The sequence below is a fragment of the Pyrus communis genome, chromosome 11 (genome assembly GCF_041283825.1).
Source record: "Pyrus communis isolate YQ-2024b chromosome 11, ASM4128382v1, whole genome shotgun sequence".
NCBI lineage: Eukaryota > Viridiplantae > Streptophyta > Magnoliopsida > Rosales > Rosaceae > Pyrus > Pyrus communis.
Window position 1 is genome coordinate 14738258 of NC_142575.1, and position 25028 is coordinate 14763285.

The 25028-nt window shown below is 37.4% G+C and overlaps 2 protein-coding genes across 3 annotated transcripts; both read left to right on the forward strand.

Moving 5' to 3' along the window:
• The first annotated feature begins 5628 nt into the window (after positions 1-5628).
• LOC137741895 (uncharacterized) lies at positions 5629-9937 on the forward strand. The gene is made up of 4 exons (XM_068481594.2): positions 5629-6238; positions 7751-8007; positions 8292-8743; positions 9460-9937. Exons 1-4 carry the CDS (start codon positions 6117-6119, stop codon positions 9730-9732), a joined length of 1104 nt encoding a protein of 367 aa, XP_068337695.1. The 5' UTR covers positions 5629-6116; the 3' UTR covers positions 9733-9937.
• Positions 9938-11002: 1065 nt separating this feature from the next.
• On the forward strand, positions 11003-21288 carry LOC137742597 (uncharacterized). 2 transcript variants are annotated; one of them, XM_088679255.1, is made up of 17 exons: positions 11003-11472; positions 11585-11675; positions 11783-11901; positions 12151-12341; positions 12449-12659; positions 13581-13818; positions 14074-14498; positions 15018-15141; positions 15438-15643; positions 15804-16150; positions 16367-16463; positions 16538-16756; positions 17676-17915; positions 18893-19102; positions 19652-19921; positions 20079-20282; positions 20772-21288. In XM_088679255.1, exons 1-17 carry the CDS (start codon positions 11200-11202, stop codon positions 20934-20936), a joined length of 3630 nt encoding a protein of 1209 aa, XP_088535381.1. In that variant the 5' UTR covers positions 11003-11199; the 3' UTR covers positions 20937-21288. The 2 variants fall into 2 exon arrangements, with proteins under 2 accessions (XP_088535381.1, XP_088535382.1); XM_088679256.1 differs by having other exon boundaries at positions 11039-11472; positions 15018-15136; positions 15436-15643.
• Positions 21289-25028: the final 3740 nt, after the last annotated feature.

Here is a 25028-nt window from a genome sequence, read left to right on the forward strand (position 1 = left end):
GAAGTTCTTGTTGAGCATATTCGAAGTACTTGCTGTGTTATCATTCATCGTTGAGTCCCGACAACGATCCATGAAGACGATGCTGCATGTATCCACCCGACCAAGACATGATACATCAACAAAGTCAACGCCAATATATATTGCATCTACATCTACATCAGTAAAGCATCAGGAGATTGAAGTCATGCAAGTCGATCCCAGACAACCTTGTCTACCTCTACATGACGTCATTGCTGAAGTTAACCTTCCAGAAACTTGTCTGAGGAATTGGTATGCCTAACTATCATATGCAATGCTTGTAGTTCTTATTTGGAAGTTATGTCAAACTCAGGGGGAGTGTCCAAAAGTATACTCACTTGATCTTAATATACTATTTTTCCCTACGATTAGGAGCATTTTTCCCATTGGGTTTTTGCTACCTAACTAGGTTTTGACGAGGCACAAATCTTGGGTTGATCATACCCTTATGAAATTTTCTACTTGCATCCAAAAGACGTATAATTTTGACTTAATGCAACTTCTCACTTTTCTCCTTAGACTATAGGTTTTTCCCTATCTTGGGTTTTACCATAGCAAGGTTTTGTGAGTTTTACCTTTTTATGCATTCTTCCATTGATTGGAGACTCACATTCGCTCATTGTGTCGACGACTTCATCAACTGTACTTACTTCAACACTGAAGACTTGATGCGCCATCTATTTGAGTATTTACATACTCAAGGGGGAATGTTGCAGTCCAATTGGAATAAGAATTTGATTGTGTAAATCCTAGTAGATATGAGAATATATCTTATATTCCTATTAGGAGTAGATTACCTATTAAATGTTGTAATCCTAAAAGGTAAGGAATTAACCTTCCCTACCATTATAAATAAAGGCATAAAGGGGTGGAATAACACACACCCACAATTACACATCTCTCTCCTTCTCTCTCTATGCCGCACCCTCTCTCTCTTTCTGACCTCCATAATTGTTCAGTAAATTATGCCTCCGACAGTTTGTTATTTGTTGCGATATTTTTCTGTATTTTGTTTTGGTAGTTTAAGTTTGTTAGACTGAGTAAGTCACACATGGTGTTGACAAGGCTTTATATATATATATATACACCTTTGTAATCTTATCATTGAAGTTAATGAAGAATATTTCCTATTAGAAGGAATTTTCTTTAAATTAGTTTTCTTTGAAATGTACAGAACTTCTTTTATTTTCACTTCAAAACTTTGTATTCATTCATGCTTCTTTTATTTCTTTCCTCTTCTCCCATCACCTTAGAAAAAAATGTAGGTTAAAAGTTAGGGTAAATTATACTTTCATACCTCAGGTTTGGGGTCTATTTCAATTCCTTACAACATCTTTAAAACATTTCACTTTCATACCTTAAGTACTATTTTATTTCAAAATAATACCTTTGTTACATTTTTCATCCATTGATCTGTTAAATGCTGATGTGGCTACCAAATGTCTGCCATGTGGCAAATAAAATATTTTTTAATTTTTTTTAAAAAAACTTGAAATTTCTCAAAAAAAAGAAAAAAAAAAAAATGAAACCCACTATCCCTCCCCCCCCCCAGCGACCCACATCCCTATCCCTAACTCAAAACCCAAAAACCTATTGCAGCAGCAAGAAGAAGAAGAAGAAGAAAAAAAAAAAAAAAACCTACATCAACCACCGGAATGGTTATTTTGCCTGCCCCGCTTTCCTTTCCCGTGCATCAAGAGCTCGTTCACGGAAGAAGAAGAAGGAAAAAAAAACCCCAAACCCAGTTCGTCCGCCCCCCGCGGTGCCCCACAACCCCCCCCCCCCCCCCCCCAAAAGGCGCCACACGACCTTCCCCCTTTCCCCGCCCCCCCTCGGGTCAGGATCTCGTGATTTTCAGTATGGGTGGGTTTTGAAAATACTTTGAGTTTGAGTTGATTTTTGGACTGGTTTTGTGGTAGATCCACCTAATCTCGGGTGGAATTTTTGTGGGTGATGGGGGATTTTTAGGAGGATGATGGGGGATGGGAGAAAGGGGTGGCTCAGGTGGGACGAATTGGGGCTTTTTTTTTTTTTTTTTTTAAATTTCTTTCTCTTTCTTCTTCTTCTTCTTCTTCTTGCAGGTTTTTGGGTTCTAGGTTAGGATCGCTAGGGGTGCGGGGGAAGACACTGGTTTCAATTTTTTTTTTTTTGTTTTTTTTTTTTGAGAAAATTTAGGTTTTTAAAAGAAAATTAAAAAATAATTTTATTTGCCACGTGGCAAACATTTGGCAGCCATGTGGCATATATGTGGCAGCCACGTTAGCATTTAACAAATCAATAAATGGAAAATGTAAGGGAGTTATTTTGAAATAAAATAGTACTTAAGGTATGAAAGTGAAATGTTTTAAAAATGTTGTAAAGAATTAAAATAGACCCTAAACCTGAGACATGAAAATGTAATTTACCCTAAAAGTTAAAAACAAAATTATTATCTAACACGCCTTTATAGCATCTCCAGTGAAAAATGCAAATCTTAAAACATCTCTAATGGATTAATTTTTCTTTCTGTCAGAGCATTCCCACCGTTGGGTTTGGCTCGGGGGACAGGCTCCAAAACAAGGGCCCGAGGGCTGCTGGGAGGGCTCTAGCGTGGGCTAGCCCGATGGAAGGGGGAGGCCCGAGCTCCGGGCCCGTGGGGGATTGCCAGCCCGAGAGCCCGAGGTGGGCGTGACGTCAGGCTGACGCCAGGGTGGCGTCAGCGCAATATTTAATTTTTTTTGTGTTAGGCGCGTGCACCCCACCCGCGCGTGGGGGCACGTTGCCGACACAAAAATCAGAAAAAAAAAAGAAGCTGTCAGTTACCGTTGGGAAGCCACGTGGCTTCCCACGGTGCGTTAGATCTCAACGGTCACTTAATTTGGACCGTTCGATCTCAACGGTAAAAAAAAAAAATTAAGTTAGATTTAATATCCACCATTCGATCTGGGATCAATGGTGGATATTAAAATGCTTTATAAATTAAAAAATAAATGAAAAAATAGTTTTAAAAATCTGAAAAGTTACCGTTGTGAAACGTGGCACAATCTGGAGTGTTGGAATTCAAATTTTTTTATATCCAACGGCAGAGATTAATTAATTGAATAAAAATTTTAAAAAAAATTGTAAAAAATTCAAAAAAATATCTGAAAAATCTGAAAAAAAAATTGTAAAAAAAATTGTTTTTACTTTTCTATAAATACCTTCTCATTATTATCTACCTTACACAACAATTTCATATTTTCTCAACTACTTTCAATCACATTCCTTTCTTTGTCTCAAAGTTTGAATCCATTTTTTTTCAACAAAATGACCACTAGTGCAGGTACGAATTGGTCGCTTACTAAGAATTCCATAAACATAAACATAAAAAAATTACATAAACATACCAAATAATAAAACACACCAAATAAAATAACATAAACATACCAAATTCAAAAAAACACACTAAATGAACTTAATTATCTTCAGCTTGTTTCAATGCCCACTGGTGTTCTATCAAGTCAATTTGTCGGGCATTGTGCATGTCTGGCATTTGAAATGCAGTATATCGTTGAATGAGCCTTTCATTGTAACGTCCATCCCTTTGTAATGGCTCATGTTGCACGGGCTCATCGGTGGCGTCATGAGCACAATATATACGTGTTCTTGAATTGTTCATCGGGTCTGGCTCATATTCATCAACAGCTTCATAATCGTACTCATCTTCCACAATCATGTTGTGAAGAATGATGCACGTCATCATGATGGATCGAAGCGACTCTACATCAAACAATCTGGCAGCACTCCTGACGATCGCCCAGCGAGCTTGGAGGATACCGAAACAACACTCCACATCCTTCCTGTACCCCTTTTGACAGCTTGCAAAGTGTTTTTCCTTTGCACTCCGCGGACGTGGCACTGTCTTGACAAATGTTGACTATCGCGGGTAGATGCCGTCAGCTAGGTAGTATGGCCCGTCGTACATACGTCCGTTGACCTCATACGTAACTTTTGGTGCCTTTCCTTGCAGGACATCGTTGAACACTGGGGATTGGGCAAGGACGTTGATGTCATTTTGAGCTCCCGGAACCCCGAAAAAGGCGTGCCAAATCCATGTATCAAAAGATGCCACCGCCTCTAGAATGATACTTTTTGCTCATTTTCTGTCCCCGTAAGCGCCTTGCCATGCACTTGGACAGTTTTTCCACGTCCAATGCATACAATCAATGCTTCCAATCATCCCAGGAAAGCCACGCATCTCCGCCTTCTTCAACAGCCGCTCCAAGTCCATGTGTGTAGGTTTGCGGAGGTACTCAGCGGTGTAGATAGATTCGATTGCTCCGCAAAACCTCATCAGGGACTCAAGAATGGTTGATTTCCCCATCCTCGTTATCTCATCCACTTGGTCTGCAGATGCTCCATATGCAAGCATCCGCAAGGCAGCAGTAATTTTTTGTTCAGGCAGTAGACCCATAGCACCAAAAGCATCTTTTTTTTGCACAAAATAAGAATCATGGTTGCAAACAGCAATCATGATTTTGTTGAACAAATGTCGTTCCATTCTAAAACGACGTCTAAAGTACGTATCAGGGAATGCACTATTAGGAACAAAATAATCATCTAAGAGTTCCATACCTCATCGTTGCCTGCTTCTATCAAGGTTTCCAGAACGGCTGGGCCTGCAGATCTGAGCCGCAGCTTGGATGACTCGACGGGAATGTGAAGCTCTGCCCTTTCTTACTTCGTCATCTCTCATTTGACGCTCGTCATCCTCTTCCCTCTCATTTCTTACCCCCTGGTGATTGAACATTGCTTCTGATTCGTTAAACAATTCTTCCTCTTCCTGATTGAATTCCCACATCATCCTTGAGGAAGAAAAAGAAGACATTGAAAGAAAGAAACAAAAACTATGAATAATGATACAGATTTTTGTGAATAAGGAAGCAGAAACTATGAATAATGATAGAGATCTTGAGAATTTTGGTGTGAGATTTGTGAGGATGGATGGTGGATTATATAGAGGATTCAGAAAGGATTAGGTTGTGCATAATGCCACGTGGCATGCCGTCATTCGTTACAAATCTGATGGAAATCTATCCTCAAAGATTGTGAACAGATTATGACACGTGGCATGCCGTCATTCGTTAAAAATCTGATGGAAATTTATCCTCAAAGATTTTGAACAGATTATGACACGTGGCGCGACGTGATTGGTTAATAATCTTATCATAAATCCATCACCAATAATTGTATTATTTTGTATTATTTAATAATACTTCGGATAATGACACGTGGCGCAACGAGAACGATTAAAAATCTTATCCGATATTACAATTAAAATTATTTTGTATTATTTTATAAATAAAAAAAATACTAATATTTTATTACCTATTGTCAGGGCTATTGAAGTGTAACGGTGGAGATGCAAATTCTATTGCCAGGGCTATTTACTGTTCATTAAGGGCAATTATTGTTTATTAGGTGGATTGAATAGTGTATTGCCAGGGGGAGGACTCCAACGCTGGAGTTGCTCTCACTATTGAAGGCCACCTTTTAAAAGATATAAGACAAAATGTATGTATAATGTATATTTACAAATATTTTTACACTTTTCAACGAAAATAAATATTTTAGATTTTCTCTTCTTTTAAAGAAATTCCCAATCAATAAAAAATATAAAATGCTTGTCTCAAAAGACCTTGCATCTCCGTGGAAATGATCTGTAGACGACGAGTTAGACAATGGGAAATGGGAAAGAAAACAGTACCAGATATGTTGACTCTTCCATGTCTGACTTTGTCGGATCCAAAATTCCAAAGGGTTTTTATATTTTATTAATTTTATTATTTTGGCTGGGATATTAGGAAGCTGGGAACTACACGATTCATTCAGAAGTTTGATTGGTCTGCCAAGTTGTGGTACAAAATCTCAAGACTTGTTCTTTATTTCTCCTCTTTTTCTCTTATTTTCAAGATTATTTCCTTTCCTTTGTAAACCTGAGGAGGACAAGCTGGCCATTTGCAATTGTTTTTCAATTCCATTCACCCGTCAAATTCCTTGCTTGCTTGCTGCCTATTGAATTCCTCATCATATTTGGAGTTTTGGAGCATCTGATTGAATTTGATAAGAAAAGAAGAGAGATGGAGCTTTCACTGGGAATGGGAAGAGAGAGAAAGAAGGTGGTAGTGGTGGGAGGTGGTGTTGCTGGCTCCCTTCTTGCTAAATCTCTCCAGTTCGTTGCTGATTTCACTCTCATTGATGAGTATGCCTCTCTCTCTCTTTCTCTCTCTCTCTCTCTCTCTCTCTCTCTCTCTCTCAGATATATATATTTGTATCTTTCACTGATAGCTGAATATCCTTTTGTTGAATAATATTTGGAGTTGGTTTCATCAAGTTATTTATAATCTCATGCTTAATTTTTTGGGAAATTGGCTGAAATTAAGTGATGAAGGTTACAAATCCCAATTGGGGAAAGTATTTGACTTTGATCGGTTCAGCAATTGGGATTTGTAAGTTCATCGTTTCGCTTGATTTCCCAAGTTTTTTGTGTTTTCTTTCTGGTTTGTTTATTTATTTTCCAGCTAAAGTACAGAAAACCGAAGCCTGGTACATCATAGATTCATGGATTGCTGTTGAAATCTAACTGCAGCCTCTTCCGGTGGTAGTTTAGGAAATAACTGCTTTGACTATAGATATTTCCTGGTTTATGAACTTTTATGTTATTTGGAAAATTATAAGATTATTAGTTTATAATTAGGAGAATCATTCTGGAATTTGCATCCGCGCATCTTTCTTGTTGGTCCTTGAATCTCTTCATTTTCTAGGACTAGTAGCAAAATGCAATTAATTGCGGTTGTATGATTGACTTGTGGACAGAAATACCTTTTTTATGTGTTCTGGTGTGCGAGTATAGCCGCATGGGAATTGAAAGCTAACAATATAGACTCAGCCAGATTCCAGTCAATCTGGTATTTACAATTTCAAAGGAGTGCCAACTGTGGAGTACCATCCGCTGATCTTTCTTTCTTGTTTTCGAGTAACCATTTCCAATAGAACCCGTAAGAACACGTTGGAGGTATTGAATTTGGTTAGGGTAGTGAAGGCAATTTTGTGCACTCTGCATTCAATTTCTACTTGTCTGTATTCCACAGTCAGTATACAGATGAAGACATTGAGAGGGAATGCTAAGGTAGAGTGAAAGCCTAAGCAACCTCTGTGATATCCTCTGAATGTATGTGTGAACGTGTGTCTGTGTATCCCGCCTGCAGGCGTGTGTTGGGCAGGGGGTAAGGTTACTTGATGATGCAAATGTACTTTCTTGATGTAGCGAATCAGCTAATCTGCTCATAATTCTTACCCTTCTGCTATTTTTTTATCGTGTGATATAGTTATCATTACAAGAGTTAATTGGAATGCTGTTTGCTTTAAGTGTATTTATGTATAATCTACTCAATCCAGTTAATTGGAATGTTTCCTCGATTGGTTACTGTAAACGGACCCATGCTCATAGGACCTGTAATATAAGTTTCTCGCTTGACATTTAAATGCATGTATTGTCTTTTGGTCATAGAAGATTGCAAGAAACATAAGCATGATATCCGGTAGTTGCCATTTCTTGATTGATCTCGCTCTCTCCCTCTTTCAATCCCTCTGAACTGAACTGAACTGAAGTGCTTCTTGTTGGAGTTGTTCAATAATTAATATGACATCTCATACAACTTTACTTCTATAGAACTGTCTCTGATCCTAAGTGAAAAAAAAAATCTGAAATCAGGAAGGAATATTTTGAGATTCCATGGACAAGCTTAAGGACCATGGTTGAGCCAACATTTGGGGAGAGATCGATTATCAACCATAGAGATTATCTCACCAATGGCCAACTTATTTCATCCAGAGCAATCAATGTCACAGACACTGAAGTGCTGACAGCAGAGGGCCGTCTAATTCCCTACGATTATCTTGTCATTGCCACTGGTCACTCAGATCGTGTTCCTAAAACTAAGACTGCGAGGCTTAATCAATTCCAAGAAGGTAAAACTACATGGAGATCTGTTTTCTGGTTTTATTTTTTTATTTTTTATTTTTTTTTATCAATTGTCAAACAGAATGCTGAGATAAGTAATATCGCTTGTAATAAAAAAGAATCATAAGATAAGTAATGTCAATTGTCAAACACAATGAATTGAACTTTGAACATTTGCTTTTGTTTCCTGTGATTTGTTTAGATCTAGATTAGCCATGTTTAATCATAAGCATGCCTTTTTCTTGTACTTTTGTTAAATGTGCTTGAGTTAACATTAATCTTTCATTGGCAGAGAATCAAAAGATAAGGTCAGCTAATTCCATTTTGATTGTTGGAGGAGGCCCTACTGGTGTAGAACTCGCGGGAGAAATTGCTGTTGATTTCCCGGATAAGAAAGTGACTCTGGTGCACACTGGCACAAGGTTGTTGGAATTCGTGGGACCAAAAGCTGCAGACAAGGCTCTGAAGTGGCTTAAATCCAGGAAAGTTGAAGTGATATTGGAGCGATCAGTCGATTTAGATAATATCTCAGATGGATGCAAAACATATAAAACTTCAGAGGGAGAAACATTGACAGCAGACTGTCATTTTCTATGCACGGGCAAGCGTGTGGGTTCAGCATGGCTCAAAGAAACAGTTTTGAAGAATTGCTTGGATGTTAACGGGAGGTTGATGGTAGATGCGAATCTTAGAGTCAAAGGTCGAAAGAACACCTTTGCAGTTGGAGACATTACTAATATTGCGGTAAGTGCTAGCTGCAACATTGTTATATTAACATTTTTATTTGCTTGGATAGTTTGATTCTATATATCATGCATAAAAGAACTCAGTCAGTTTTTGGTGTATTAATTCTATGAGTCACTATCTGATTCTGACCCGAATTTAGACTGGAGATTTTTGTCGACGAAACGATGCCAACTTACCATTTTCTTAATTACTAGTAATTTACTTGTTGACTGGGTTACATTTAATTTAATCGAGTTCAGAAATTAAGAAGTGTTAAGACTTGACTTTTTTTTCCGGTTACAACATATAAGTAATTAATTCTTGTTGACATGAGTTCCAAAAAGTGTTTTCCATATCGTGCTGTTCTGCTTCGTTTAGGTGCGATCTTACTGTAAACATCATGTATTTCTGGTTTCATTCCATCCTTTCGAGTAGTCTATTTTGCCATATTCAGTCTGCATAATTTGAAGAGTGAGGAATATTTCGATAATGTTCAATCTCGATCCTGGAACTGCTTAACGATTCCTTATGCATATAGTTAGATATCTTGTATTCTGAGGTACCGCTTGCACTAAAACGCAATGGGAGAAAACAGAAATGAAAGAGGACAAGTATATATATAGACGATAGATATATGAATATGTTTGATTAGAGAAGCATTATGCTGGCCTTTGGAATGTTTATGCTTGGGGATCAATAGTAATGCATTATCTGTGTGAAAATGCATGTAACAGGAAATCAAACAAGGGTATCTGGCGCAAAAACAGGCGTTGGTGGCCGCAAAGAACATAAAGCTATCGCTCGCAGGCGGAAGAGAGAGTAAAATGGAAGCTTACGAACCTCATGCGATAATGGCAATTGTTACACTTGGGAGAAAGCATGGGGTTGCACAGTTCCCCATCACGACCATTGGCGGCCGCATTGCGGGACTGATCAAATCTAAAGATCTTTTCGTGGGGAAGACGAGGAAGCAGCTGGGCCTCGAACCTTACATTTTGGAAGATTAATTTGGTTTGGTGTGTGTTGTATGTGTGTATATATATGTGTGTATGTGTGTATGCAGATAGGTGTTTCACCTGCATGATTGGAACGCATCGTCCACATGCTTTCATGACCGGTAGACTTATTGTTCTTCCTATTCATATTTAGTCTAAAACTACAAAGATGTGTAACGTTTTATAATCTCATGATCCGAACAAATCATTTTTAGAATTTTCATTTATTTATTTTTGGTGAAGATCGGGGGAGTACAATCCAAAGAGAAAACTACAAAACAACAGCAAAATGAGCCCGAGGGGCTTCAGCAGCATCCATTGATGAGGGCTGGTCTAATCCAAACGGGAGACTCATCAAATATAAGAACGCTAATTTCCATATTAAAACTTCAGTGAGATTTGCCACAATATTCTTCTTAGACTTTTCATTTTGGTTTCGTTAGAATTACCTAGTTTTTCTATTCAGTCCATGACAATTAGACGCCTACTCCATTTCTGATACCAAACTTTTTTGTGAACAATCTTTTATGGTAGTTCTATATAATGGATGGTGGTTTGGAATATGAGACTAGGTGTGGGTTGGGTCCAAATGAGTTTGTGTGCCGTGTTAAGTTGTACGGTACAAGGAGTTAATTTAGTGGAAAGTGAGCAAAAATTTGAAAATTTTAACTTGAGTTTGAACGCTTACGGATACGTTTATTTGAGCTATTGGTTTTGGTTTGACATACCATTTGACTTGGTGACCAAAAGTACGATGCCTAACAAACTTGGCCATATTTGGTTAGCCATGTTTTTCAACCTAACAACCTTACCAAGACATTTTTGTAACAACATTGTAAGGTTACGATCATATTTAGTTGTTTATTAAAATGAGCATTCACATCTCTATTTACAACAAAATACATTATAAAACAAAATTGAAGTTTTACAAAAGTAAAATATAATTATGTATGCTACCACCACCGTCACAATCGCCACCAACACAACATTCTCCACCACCATCACACACACAATGGCCACCATTACCTCCACGGGCTCACCATTGTTACCACCACCATTTTTGACACCACCACCACATCCTCCCCCAGCATCACCCCGGCATTAGGGCCACCTCCACCGTCTCACCACCGCCGCTACCACGGTCCTCGTTTCACCATAAACACCGCCACTTGGCACTTGCATGGGTTTAGTTCTCTCTCTTTTTTATTTTGGTCAAAGGTTTCTCTCTTGGGGGTATTAAAACCCCGGTTAAATCTCAGCAGCCCATCCAATCCTACGGCTCATATCACTTTCCCAAAACCCCATACTCTCTCTCTAGGGGGAAAGAAAAGCCTTCAATGAGGTCGGTTCACAGCACTAGAAACCAGAGAGCAACGATAACTATCAGCCGCCATACCACTGCGGAAGCCATTGCCGCAGCTCGAAGCACACAACCACCCTACCTCTGGTCCGCCGTTAGAGTTTCTCAATCAGGTCGCCATGGCGATAGACAGCGGAACCAAGGAGCAGCCGCACAAGGAGCACAGGTCCCGGCAGTCCGGCGCCAAAGCCGAGAAGAAGAAGAAGCCGGACGCCTCCCAAAACGGCAATAAGCGAAACCCTAAGGCTTTCGCTTACCAATCAGCCGGGAAGGCCCAGCGTCTTCACTCTCGCGACGTCGAGAAGCAGCAGCGCCGCCTTCACGTCCCCACCATCGATCGTTCGTACGGTGAGCCGGCTCCGTATGTCGTTCTGGTTCATGGACCTCCCAAGGTATCTATAATCACTGCAATATATTTCCTGCATTGTGTAATTCTCACTCGAACTGCTGTTAATTTGTTCGAATTGTAACTTTTTTGTCGAATTTCTTATTGTTGATTTGTAGGTTGGGAAGTCTTTGTTGATTAAGTCGCTTGTGAAGCATTATACCAAGCATAATTTGCCGGAGGTTCGAGGCCCGATTACCATTGTTTCAGGTGCCGTGTTTCGTCCTTTACTTCTGATATTGCAATGTTTTTATTTATTTAATTTGATGTTGGATTGAGGACTGTTGTTTAAATGCTTGATTGATTGATTGTGTTAGGGAAGCAAAGGCGGGTACAGTTTGTGGAGTGCCCAAATGATATCAATGGTATGATTGATGCCGCAAAGTTTGCAGATTTAGCATTACTTCTTATAGACGGAAGCTACGGTTTTGAAATGGTGAGACTTTTGTTAGAATATTTATGAATTCAACTCGTCTCGTGCGTGCGTACACACACACACACACACACTCATAGTTGTCATATGTATAGGACATGACTCTACTTCGATATTGATTTGGTGGAATTCTTGGTTTCTTGACACCTCTCTTTTGTTACTCGGGGATTCATTAAGCTGGTCACATTATCCATCAATATGCTATGAAGATATTTGTATTGTAATATTTTATCGGCTTCATTTACTTTGCAGGAAACATTTGAATTCCTGAATATATTACAAGTTCATGGTTTCCCAAAGGTTATGGGAGTTCTTACTCACCTTGACAAGTTTAAAGATGTAAAGAAATTGAAGAAAACAAAGCAGCACCTCAAACATCGTTTCTGGACTGAAATATATGATGGAGCTAAATTGTTTTATTTATCTGGTCTCATTCATGGAAAGTAAGTAGTCACTCTCTGCTCCTGATGATCCAGTCATGTGTGAAATTTGACAATTATTATGAACTCAATTCATTTTTTATAATTATCTTCCCCCTGCTTTAAAACAGGTATGTCAAACGTGAAATTCACAATCTGGCACGTTTCATATCTGTTATGAAGTTTCATCCTTTATCTTGGAGAACTGCTCATCCTTATGTTTTGGTAGATCGTTTTGAAGATGTCACTCCACCTGAAAAAGTGCGTTTGAATAATAAATGCGATAGAAATGTCACACTGTATGGTTATTTGCGGGGATGTAACATGAAAAAAGGAACAAAGGTATGTGTTTGACTTATAGAGCTTGTATTATTACCTTTACAGATTTGTGTAGATTAATTTAGAGTTTGAATGGGGAAAAAAGACCCTATAATTAGGTTAAGAGAGGTTCTTCAATGCTCTCCTTGAATTCCAAACGAAGGCATGGAGCCAGGAATTCAATTAAGTGGGGACAACTTCTAAATGAAAAGCTCCTTGTTTTGTTCAAACATAGCAGTCTAGATGATTTTCCGCCAGTACACATATTTGGGTTGGTTAGTTGGTGGCTCCTGTAACAGGCCTGTCTCCGCCAAAAATATATGAGAGAATACATTAGACTATATGATTATTTGGGTAACTTAGGATTGATTGCTGGAATGCCACTGAATTAGCACTCATTTGGGTTAAGTTATCGGCTTATAGCATTGTAAACAAACTTAAAACAACAGTAGGGCTTGACCGCTTGGTTGAATCAGGTCAGATCAGCTGGGCCAAGTATTAAGTGGATAATCTTACCCATTAAAATTGTATCTTAAAGGTTCAACTCTTTGGGATGATATACAACATTAGCAATACACACTAGTAACTAAATACTGACGCTACGGTTGTGTAACTTGATACCTTCTTTTTTCTTGTTGGTTTCTTTAAGGTTTCCTTTCTCCTAGTTTAAATCCCAAAAATTACAGGATTATTTTTTATACTCACTGTAATATCTAGCATAAATTTTTACGCTTTGGATATAAGTAAATATGAACCGTGCATTGTCTATCAGTGTTTCAAAATTCTTGGAACATTGCATTTTGTTTTTGTTATTTTTGCTCAGAATTAATAGAAATTGGAGTCAGTCTCACAGGAAAGAGTCAAGGATGGCAAACTAAGAATATATGATTCTTACGCTGTTTATTTTTATTTATATATAGTTGTCTGATGTACATTGTGTATCAGATACATATTGCAGGTGTTGGGGATTACACTTTAGCTGGTATGACAGGATTAGCTGATCCTTGTCCTTTACCCTCAGCTGCCAAAAAGAAGGGACTTCGTGATAAGGAAAAGCTGTTTTATGCACCCATGTCTGGACTTGGGGATCTCCTGTATGATAAAGATGCTGTCTATATAAACATAAATGACCACTTTGTCCAGTTTTCAAATGCTGATGAAAAGGGCGAAGCAACAAAACAAGGTTTTTATATGTTTTTTTAATTATTTTTGTATGCATATTAGTGTATGTGGTGGAGCAATTCAAAGATGCATATATTTAGTTTTATTCCATTATATGTATCTTTCACAATCTCTCCCTTGTGTATTTTTTGAAGAAGAGAATCTCATTTTCCCGATGACGACTTTGATTTTTATTTTTAAAGCAAAAGTCAAGTTTCATTTTCTCCTTTTGCTCCCATCAATTTCCTCCCGTGATACTCGTGTTCTTGTGTAACAGGAAAGCCCCAAGATGTGGGTGTGGCTTTGGTAAAATCTCTTCAGAACACAAAATATTCAGTTGATGAAAAGTTAGAAGAGAGCTTCATTAAGCTATTTAGCCGGAAGCCTAATTTGTTATCGAATGCTCAAAGTGATGGAATAGATACTGATGAATCTAGAGAACAGAATCGTATGATAGAGCCTTTAGAGGAATATCACTCTGGGGAAGCTATCAAAGGTGATGGTTCCGCTGAAGAAAGCAATGCAGACGATTCTGATTGTTCTGAATCAGAATCTTTAGATAAGAATGAAGCAGCTCATAAAGATGCATCAGATCAAGATGCTACTCTTAAAGATCACTTGAAGGAACATGTTGAGATTCATGATGGAAGGTCAAGGAGAAAAGTTATCTTTAGAAATGACCTTGATCATAACAATATTGAGGTGAACAAAGTTAAACTTATCATGCCTGTTGAATAGAAATCATCATAGTAGAAGAAAAAATATGATATTGCGTGTGTGTGTGTGTGTGTGGTTACACGCAGAAACTTGAAGTTCACTTGTGGAGGCTCCTAGACATTCAGATGCTTTGATTTTTATTTGCTACTTTGGTGTTTGCATGTTTTTGTTATTGCTCACTGGGCTTTTTAGTTTTATTATTGAATATAAATAATCTAATATTTTTTCTACTCCGTTTACTTTATTAATGTCTAATCCTCATAGGTTGCTTGGTCATAGTTCTCCAAAACTAAAGCACTAAAATTTTGTTCTGGTGAACTTTACCATCACGTAAATTCTGGATTGAGCATTTGATATATATGTATGATAGAAGTAAGTTCTTCTAAAGAACAACTTTTCTGATTATGGATGTGAAGAATCAAGAATATAAGTAGTGGAAAGAAATCTGTATATGCATGAAACCAGAAATCTTATGCTCATGTTCTCCACATTATTCCATTATAGGATTCAGCTGAAGAGACTGAAGAAGAAGATGATTGTGATGATGACAACAACAATGATACTGATAATCAGGAATCTTCTGGTTCAGAGTCTTCAGCGGAAGAGGAAGATGATCATGAAACAGATGGTAAATTTACTCCTAATTTGAAAAATTGTTGTATGTTGTGATATTCTTATTTTCTATGCAAGAAGTACTATGCTCATATTTTCTATATTAGATACAAGTGTACAACATTTTTGGTTGTAAGGATTGTGATGCCAAACCCTATATTATGTATGTTGATAGAAGTTAAAAATATATAACAAACTGGTATACAATTGAAAATGACATCATTTTCCTACATATTATAATGTCCATTTGTTAGGTTTCCCAATGTATTCTGTTCTCTAATTCTATCTACCCCTTTTTTCGCCTCATACTAGATGAGACGGGAAACATTGCAAAGTGGAAAGAATCTTTGGTGCAAAGGGCTTCATCAAGACAAACTATTAACCTTATGCACCTTGTATATGGGAAATCTATGTCAATGCCAACAACTTCTAGCAACGAAGATCACAATAGTAGTAGTGCAGATGATGAAAGTGATGAAGATGATGACTTTTTTGTGCCAAAAGGAGAAGGAAACAAGGTTTGTTCTTGAACTACTAGTTCATATCTCACAGTAAGTGCTGCATGCTTTTTACAAAAGACGGAATAATATACCTTTCCACTCTGAGGTAATTTATTGGGATAACCTTCGTAACTGAAGAGAGCACTGTCATATTATTGTTTTTGCTTTGTTTGTGCAGAAACATGGAGGAATAGAAGGTGGAAACTGGGATGTCGAGGACTGTTCCAAATTCACAAATTATTCAAATATCAAAGACTGGAAAGAGGAAAAGCTTAGAGAGGGTATTCGTGATCGTTTTGTCACTGGTGATTGGTTGAAAGCTTCTCAAAGAAATCAACCCACAGAAGCTAAAGATGAAGATGATGATGCTTTCTATGGTGACTTTGAAGATTTAGAAACAGGTGAGAAGCATGGTGGGAACCATACAGATGACGCAAGCATTGGTGCAAACCACAAGGAAGATGATTCGGCCAAAGAGGAGAGGAGGCTGAAAAAGCTAGCTCTTCGTGCAAAGTTTGATGCTCAATATCCTTTTCAATTGAAATATCTTCTTAATGTATTTTTCAAAGAATTACATGTTTCTCTTCCACCACCAAAGACCAAGGAACATTTTTGTTATGTGATATGATGTTCTATTAGCAATTTCAGTGTTTGAACGTTACTATTTTATGTTTAGTCATATTTTGTTTTATATTTGTAGAGAAGTTCTGAAATTACTTTTGTGCCCTTAATTTAACCAACGTTTGATGGAGCTGAGCCATCTGAAGAGGAGCTTGATAATAAACCTGAAGGCAAGTTTGGTCACGATCAACCCAAAGAAAGTGACTACTTTGACAAGGTAAACTTTCCTGCATATATTTAAGATTGTTTGCGCAACAAAAGGTAGTGGGAGCTCACACCTGGTTCTTCCAGTTGAAGGATGAGATTGAACTTCGGAAGCAAAAGAATATAGCTGAACTCAATGAACTGGATGAGGCCACCCGACTAGAAGTTGAGGGTTTTCGGACAGGGACATACCTACGGCTGGAGGTTCATGATGTCCCGTATGAGATGGTTGAATATTTTGATCCCTGCCATCCTATTTTGGTTGGAGGAATTGGTCTTGGTGAAGAAAATGTCGGATATATGCAGGTTAGTGCAAAGTAATTTTACTGCTTTTGTTTTTCATTTTATACTAGCCCTTCCTGCTCATGTGTAAGATAGCTTTCCCTATTTCATGCTCTTGAAGAATCAGTGTGTGGTTGTATTTTAATAAAACTATTATGTTATTTGTTGGTGGTTTTAGACAATTTAGGTGCCAAGAGATTACACATAGAAAGAGGCACCAAAAAGTGATTTACACATAGAAAGAGTCGTATTATAATTTTTTGCATCATTTGCTTTAACATGAATTGCTAAGAGACTTTAAGAAGTTAAAAGGGGAAAATTGCATAAGCACAACCTGAACCATCAGTGGTGTTCACAAAGTCCGCTCAACCTAAATCTTGTCACCTCCTAGACTCATGTTTTAGTGCGAATGTAATTCCATTATTTTCTTTAAAAATTTGTGAAAACGTATTATCAGCAACACATGCGAGCTATTTTTCAAGGTTATTACCACTTGAAGACAACTGGATGACTTAGGGTAGAATTTTAGTTGATTAAAGCTTGTGGAACATATCTTTGCTTCCTCGAAGACAAGCTGTAGTCAACGAAATTCTTACCCCAAATCGTCTAGGGGTCTTGGGGTGGTCATATACGCATGAAAAAGTGCTCACACACGCAACACATGATGAATTTTGATGGAATTTCTAGCAGAGTTTGACAGAGGTGGTACATTGAAGCTTAAAGTGGTACATTGGGTGATAAATTACGAAGATTTTTAGTTTGAAACTCTGAGTGGTACCAGGTGGCGTTGTTGCACTTTCCCTAAGTTAAAACATGTCAAGGTCTTAATAGCCAGTGACTCTTAGTGATTGCTTACTCTTTCATTGCAGAGCCCCTTATGAGCTCAATGTTCTTATGTATTTGAAGAATATTTATCTCATCAGATGTCTTCCATTTCTTTCAGGTCAGGTTAAAGCGGCATAGGTGGCACAAGAAAGTACTTAAGAATAACGATCCCATTATTGTTTCTATTGGGTGGAGGAGATACCAAACGATACCAGTTTATGCTATTGAGGACCGCAATGGAAGACATCGCATGCTTAAGTACACTCCTGAACACATGCATTGCCTTGCAATGTTTTGGGGCCCTCTTGCCCCTCCTAATACTGGTGTGGTTGCTTTCCAGAATTTATCAAACAATCAGGTTTGACAAGATTCGTTTATTTTCTTTTTGGTTGTCTTTCTTTATGTTTCTCTCATCTCTTAGAAATTTGTTGCTTGCAAAGGTACTTTAAATATTTTACCTTGTAAACCAACTACATGCACCGCATATTGCATGAGGTGATGTGGCACGTAATGTGGTATTTGCTTAATTATTTTAGATAAATAAGGTTCAAAGTGAGTCCATTTATATGAAAATGAATGTTGCCACATTAGATGGGATTTGAAAAGTTCAAATAACTGTTGGTGCCAAATGAAACAATCGTCCTCTTATTTATAAGTGATAAAAAACTATGATTGGGTTAATAGAATTTTTCAAAGTCGTTCTCATTATTTGGAACAGAGGAGAATTTAATCAATATGTTTTCGCCTCTCCCATTCAGGTTCTCGCTCGAATTGGCACCATTATATATTGGTAGGGTTTCAACTCTGCCACATCTGTTGGTAATGAAGAGTTTGGAAGTATTACTCTAATTTCAGTGCACAGGACACACCAATCTGTCTTGGTCTAGCACTTAAGCGCTGGTTATGCTATTTTCTACCCCTATAAGTGTCCTTGATGTCTAGTTTTGATTTCATATAACTAGATTTTGTGGAATGGCGTCTACCATAAGTTGATAAGGAAGTAAATGGTGTTCAAATCTGATCTCCAGACCACTTTTACCACATTTTGGATTGATCACTTGTTTACTTACCTTTTGTGAACTCTATCCTGTGGGTTTTCTTGCTTAGTGGGTCTACTAAATCTTTTGTCGTTAGTCTATTATAAGCTCCCTCCTGTAGTTCTACCCACTGAAATAAAAATAAAACACAAAAGAGGAAAAATGATAAACTAGTCAATCATAAGCCATTGCGTCACATTGTTTATTGTTTTGATTGATTCCCTTATCATTTAAATTTTTCGAATTCAAAGTCTACACCATGTTCTTTTTTCCGAAGGAACTCTTTTTGGTTTGGCAGGCACAGTTTAGGATCACAGCAACTGCAGTTGTGCTTGAGTTCAACCATGCATCACGAATAGTGAAGAAACTCAAACTAGTTGGTCACCCCTGCAAGATTTTCAAGAACACTGCCCTTGTGAAGGATATGTTCACCTCGGATCTTGAAATAGCTCGATTTGAAGGTGCTGCTGTTCGAACTGTCAGTGGAATCCGGGGGCAGGTCAAAAAGGTATGCACTGGGCTGTGTTTCTAATGGGAATGTTATTCGTTTTGTAATTCTTGAGCTGGCACGGAGAATGACTATGTGCATATATATATGCAGTATGCGCACGCACACGCGCGCGCACACACACACACATATATAGGGATAGGATCAAGGGACAAAGATTTTGACAAATACTTTTACACTCCATTTAAACCCTTAGATCAAACCCATTTTAACGGTTAGAATTGCATTGGTCTATTAACTATTTGAAATAAGAAAGGAAATTATACAAATATACCTCTGCAATAATGATAATTATTATGATAATATTTTGATTTCTCTCTCTTCTCATCTCTTGAAATTCGAAAATAAAAACAGTTTATTCCTACCTAGTCCTTCTGATGGTGTGGAGAAGAAGGAAGAAATAGGAAGAGAGTCCAAATGAAATGGGATTCAACTTGTATGATTCATGGAGTTCTTGTAGTCACGTATCTTATTTATTCGTGGGGTGCATTTCATCATATGGCCCATAATGCTAATATAATGGACTTTTATTAATTTTAATCTTGACAGGCTGCGAAAGAAGAAATTGGTAACCAACCAAAAAAGATGGGTGGACAACCAAAAGAAGGGATTGCTAGGTGCACCTTCGAGGACAAAATTAAGATGAGTGACATTATATTTTTGCGTGCTTGGACTCAAGTTGAAGTTCCTCGATTTTACAACCCATTGACAACATCCCTGCAACCTCGCGAAAAGACCTGGCAAGGGATGAAAACTACTGCTGAATTGAGGAGAGAACATAATATTCCTATTCCTGTCAATAAAGATTCACTTTACAAGGTAATATATGAGGATGTGAAGCTACTTATTGCAGCAGCACGTGGTTAATCGCTAAATTATGCCCTGGCCATACTGCATCTTCTCTCTCTTTAGTTTTATTTATTCCTGTCCTCTTTTTTTTTTTCAATTGTTTTTTGTCTTTTCTTTCTGTCAACAGCCAATTGAAAGGAAGCTGAAGAAGTTCAACCCCTTGGTGATTCCCAAGTCACTGCAAAGCGCTCTGCCATTTTCTTCAAAACCTAAGGATATACCCAGTAGGAAAAGGCCGCTTCTTGAAAATAGAAGAGCTGTTGTCATGGAGCCTCATGAACGTAAAGTTCATACTCTTGTTCAACATCTCGGATTAATACGAAACGAGAAGGTATGCACCTTAAGACAATATTGTGTTTGAACCCTCATCCCAAGGGCATAATTGATGGTCAAATTTGTTAGAAAGCAAAATTAGGGGTGCGACACTAATATAGAGTCACAACTTAGAGGTGCTCACAGTGGTAGACATATATCTGTTTGACTGTCAGTTATTGTTTGGAAGTGTTTGTTTAACCGTGGTAAAATTACATTTAGGAGAGGATTAATTTTTTACTTTTGACACATGGAGCTTACGTAAACACCTTTGAAGCAAACCAGAATATGCATGAAGTGTGACCGGTTTAATATTTCCCGGTATCTGTACTTGTTTTAAAGCTATCGACTGTTTGCTAACCATTTTGTTTTTAGCTTTTAGTTCACTTTTTGGGTAGAAATAAAGAGGAATTTATTTTTTGTTGTTGTTTTGAAGAGTCATGTATGCAGTTGTTTAGGAATTCCCAATTGAAATTGGAGTTTTTCCTGTTCGATTTTTCTTTTGCAGATAAAGAAGCGCAAGCTAAAAGATGATAAAAAGAGGAAAGAAAATGAAGCGCAGAAAGCCAAAGAAGAGCAATTGTCTAAAAAGCGCCAGAGAGAAGAACGACGGGAGAGGTATCGGGCGCAAGACAAAATGAAGAAGAAAACGAGGAGAAGCAGAGAGGACTGATGGATGAATGTTTTCACATACTGCTGCTGTTGCTTGGGATACTAGGCCGTCAGCTGCCTGAAAAGGAAGATAAGTGGTACAGCGAGGCTAGGGATATCGGTTGCAATTCGCCGCACTTGGGATTTGATACTGTCTCAGAAACATGGCCTTGATCGGTGAGATAAAACGACGTGCCATAATTGTTGATGTGCATTTTCGTGCTTTCAATGTTTGTATTATTTTGGTACATTGGATGGGATGTGACCACTTGAAGTCTTAAATATCATTTTCTCTCATAGGTTTTAATTCCTAAATTTTACACATATTGTTAATTCCTAAAGAGCGGTTTGATAATCATTTCTTTTTCAGTTAATTATTTGAGAAATGCTAGCTACCTTTCCCACTAGCCTTTCTCTACTTGCCCTTCCCACTCAATGGTTGCAATGTTGACTTATTTTACACTCAAGTATAAATTGTGTTTTAAGCTTCTCTCTTCCTTTTCCACCAATGCTCCAAATTAAATCTCGTATGTCAATCAAATCATTAAATTATCTACCAATTTTGACAAATTTAATTATTTTAATTATTAATATTATTTTTTTTAATGCAATTTTTGTTTTTGGACTCTCCTTTTTATTTTTGTGTTTTTTTTTCCTTGGATTTTAAGCTCCCGTAGAGGACTACATGATTTTCATTTTCTTTCAATAGGACTACATGATTTTGGAGATGACATTTCTTCTGATACGACATATACCACCATTTAATATTTTTGCTATATTTGTATCGACGTGTGATATAAAATCATACTAGACAAGATAAAATTGTACGCCGTCTATGTCAAATGCGTGCTGAAATTGAATTGAAAATTATGATTTTTATTCCAATCGATTTTCATTTAAAATGCGTGCTCAACCCTCCTCTCTGATTTCTCTCTCCATTCACTGTCTGTCGTCCATCCACCTCCATGATTCTCCTCAACCCACTCTATTCCCCTTCAAATTGGCTTCATCCTTCATCGATCCCTCCATATGGATTTACAACCACTAATCTTCTATGAGAAATTTCGCATGCGTAGAACTCCGGCTGGAGTGTTCACACCACCTCCTTCCATGTGTTTGTCTTCGTTGGAACTGTTGCTTGTGGATTGCTTCTTTCCGTTGGTGGCAATCTTAATGGTGCTCGTTGGAGGATGCTCGAGTCTTCTTTTCATCCACTTCTACGGACTTGCTTGGCTTCATTTCAGGCGGTTGTTGGGGGCTTGGTATGCGTCATTCTGGCGTAAGGGGTGGCCGGTGGTTGGTCGAGGCGGCAGTGGATGCAGGCAGCTAGGGTTTGTTTTTGGATTTTTTCTGTTTTGGCCTCTTTTATTTTCTTTAAAGTCCATTTCTTTGTTGTATGTTTATCTTGTAATTGGGTCTCTTCTTGTGTTTACATAAGAGTGTTTGATAACCATTTATATTCAATTAACATTTTTTTTTTAAATTGAAAACTAAAATTTTGTTTGGTAATTATTTTTAATTTTTAGTTTTGAAAAATAAAAATAAAAAAACAAAAAAGTGAAAACTCAATATCAAATTTTGAAACTAAAAAACAAAAAGGTGAAAACTCTATATCAAATTTCGAAAACTCAAATAATAGTTTTCAGTTTTTATTTCTTCTCTTAAATGGAAACTGAAAGTACGTACCAAACAAGATATCAGTTTTCAGTTTAAAAAAAAATAGAAAAATAAAAATAAAAATAAAAACTATAACCGAAATAGTTATCAAATGACCTTAAAGGTGCGAATAGTTTCCCCTTTATTTGTCTTCAACTTGGGTGGGATAAGTGGTACGTGATGAGGGGGTGGCGTCCGACCATTTAGGGTCGGATATATTACTATTAGCACATTTAGAAATTCTAGCGTCAAACGTGTCTTGTGTATATATTTGGCGTCTCTTTTGGTCTTTTTAACCATCCGCATTTGCAATACGCTTTGATGCTTTGCTTTAGAGAGAGACTAGCTTATCAGACACCAACGCCCTCAAATGAGCTCATATATGAGCAGCCATATCCCATATGGTTGCTTCTACATGCACTAAACTAAATAGTTCAAGGCTATCAGTGTACCGAGTAACCTACAAGCTGGCTTTTGACAAGTCTGGTAAGATTAAAGGCATGTTTACTTTCTAACAAATTGTACTATCATGTATGTACTAACGATGAAATGAATGAAAAAGTAGGTAAATCTTATTGATTTAAGTATGACATACCTGAAAAGTAATAGTAAAGATATAAGATAACCATAGAAGAGAGATGTTTATTCTGCAACCATTCATTTTCAATCTTCATTTGTTCTCAAATGGTCATATCTATTCCTTCTCATCTACATATCAAGCTTTTGATAATTCAGTTGAACGAACAGATTGGAAACTCTTCTAACCACACAACTTGAATAATTCTCTCCCGTAGCAGCATGTATCACTAATGTTTTCTTTTCATGTTTCCCTCGCAACAACTTTTTCTTTGGGTTGAGATTTTGTACCCGTCTTTTCAGTCCTTACTATTTACCTATCCCTTTAGCATTTTTCATCTAGTAAACATGATCTTAATTACATACGTAGCGCTTGGAATAATGATTTTATGTCAAGAGTCGATTCAACTGAAGAATATTACAACCATATATCCTTATTTTTTTTATTTTTTATGGAAACTCAGGTCAATCCCACATCTCGCACACCTTATAATATAATCTTTACTAATTAATAAAACACTTGTTTGTACCATACTTGACCAATCCGGAAACTACTAAGCACCGGTCAACAACATACCGTCAAGGACCCATAAGACTTTTCCTCCAACCAGGAGGCCAATCACAACACGACACATGTCGGTATCAAAAGCCAATCACAGCGCGACATGTGTCGATATCAGAGGCCAATCACAACACGACACGTGTCAATGTCAGAACAAAGCTAGAAACTCTCTTCTATAAAAGGGGATCATTCTCCCACAATAATCCCTAATGTCATTTGTACTAAAGTATTCACTAGAACTCACTAAAAGAGAGCTTGAACCTATGTAATTGTGTAAACCCTTCACAACTAATGAGAACTCCTCTACTCCGTAGACGTAGTCAGTCTGGGTGAACCACGTACATCTTGTGTTATTTGCTTCCCTGTCTCTATTCATTTACATACTTATCCACACTAATGACCAGAGCAACCTAGCGAAGGTCACAAACTTGACACTTTATGTTGTACCAAAGTCCTCGCCGATTTTGTGCATCAACAACACTCATTGTCAACCAAAATTCTATGAAATTATCAGTTTAATCCTCTAATTAAAACAGAACATGGATAAGAAATATGAGATAGAAATGTAATTTCACACAACCAAATTTTACTTTTTTTTTTCTTCAAAGCCTCACATACATGTAATCATAATATATCTCTAATTAAAAAAAAAAAAAAAAAAAAAACTTCCCACTCCCACATTCTCTATCACTCTCTTCCTCTCTCCTATTTCAAAAACAAAAATAAAATTTTTTCTCACAAACTTTGTGTGTGCCCATATACTAGTATTATTTAAACTAAGAGAAATTGTAGTAATGGTCCTCAACAGTAACTCAAGTAGAGTAATGGTTTCTAATATAAAAATTCATGACAATTGGTCATTGACTCATTAAAACGTGCATATATTATCCTTTTCGACAACTGATATGATATAAACTAACACACAAATTAAATCCTCTTTTAGACAATTGTAGTCAAGGTTCTAAAAAACGTTAGGCGTTAGTCAGGCGGCGGGCTGATGCTTAGCGCCTAGGCGGCTAGGCGGGGTTTAGGCGGGCGCCTAGGCGGCCTACGCAGATTTAGGTAAATTTCTTGTATATCTTGTAAATAAGTGCATATTGACACTTACAAAAAAGCTAAACTTGTATGAAATTCATGGATAAGATAATAAAAAAAATAATAAAATGCAAAAAGAGTATCCAACAAGTCCAAAATTTAAAAACACATTAAGCATATATGTCATAGAACCATAGTGCGGAGTATTGTAGGATGACACATGTACAATAAGTTCCCAATTTTAAACCACACAAAATGCAAAATAGGAGGAAAATAAGGAAATAT

Bases quoted from the DNA above. Each gene is read 5' to 3' on its own strand.
- LOC137741895 (XM_068481594.2), top strand. From the start codon at position 6,117: ATGGAGCTTTCACTGGGAATGGGAAGAGAGAGAAAGAAGGTGGTAGTG. The intron at 6,239-7,750 runs GTATGCCTCTCT...ATCTGAAATCAG, and splicing joins GATTTCACTCTCATTGATGA to GAAGGAATATTTTGAGATTC. The intron at 8,008-8,291 runs GTAAAACTACAT...TTTCATTGGCAG, and splicing joins GCTTAATCAATTCCAAGAAG to AGAATCAAAAGATAAGGTCA.
- LOC137742597 (XM_088679255.1), top strand. From the start codon at position 11,200: ATGGCGATAGACAGCGGAACCAAGGAGCAGCCGCACAAGGAGCACAGG. The intron at 15,644-15,803 runs GTTTGTTCTTGA...TTGTTTGTGCAG, and splicing joins CAAAAGGAGAAGGAAACAAG to AAACATGGAGGAATAGAAGG. The intron at 16,464-16,537 runs GTAAACTTTCCT...TGGTTCTTCCAG, and splicing joins AAAGTGACTACTTTGACAAG to TTGAAGGATGAGATTGAACT.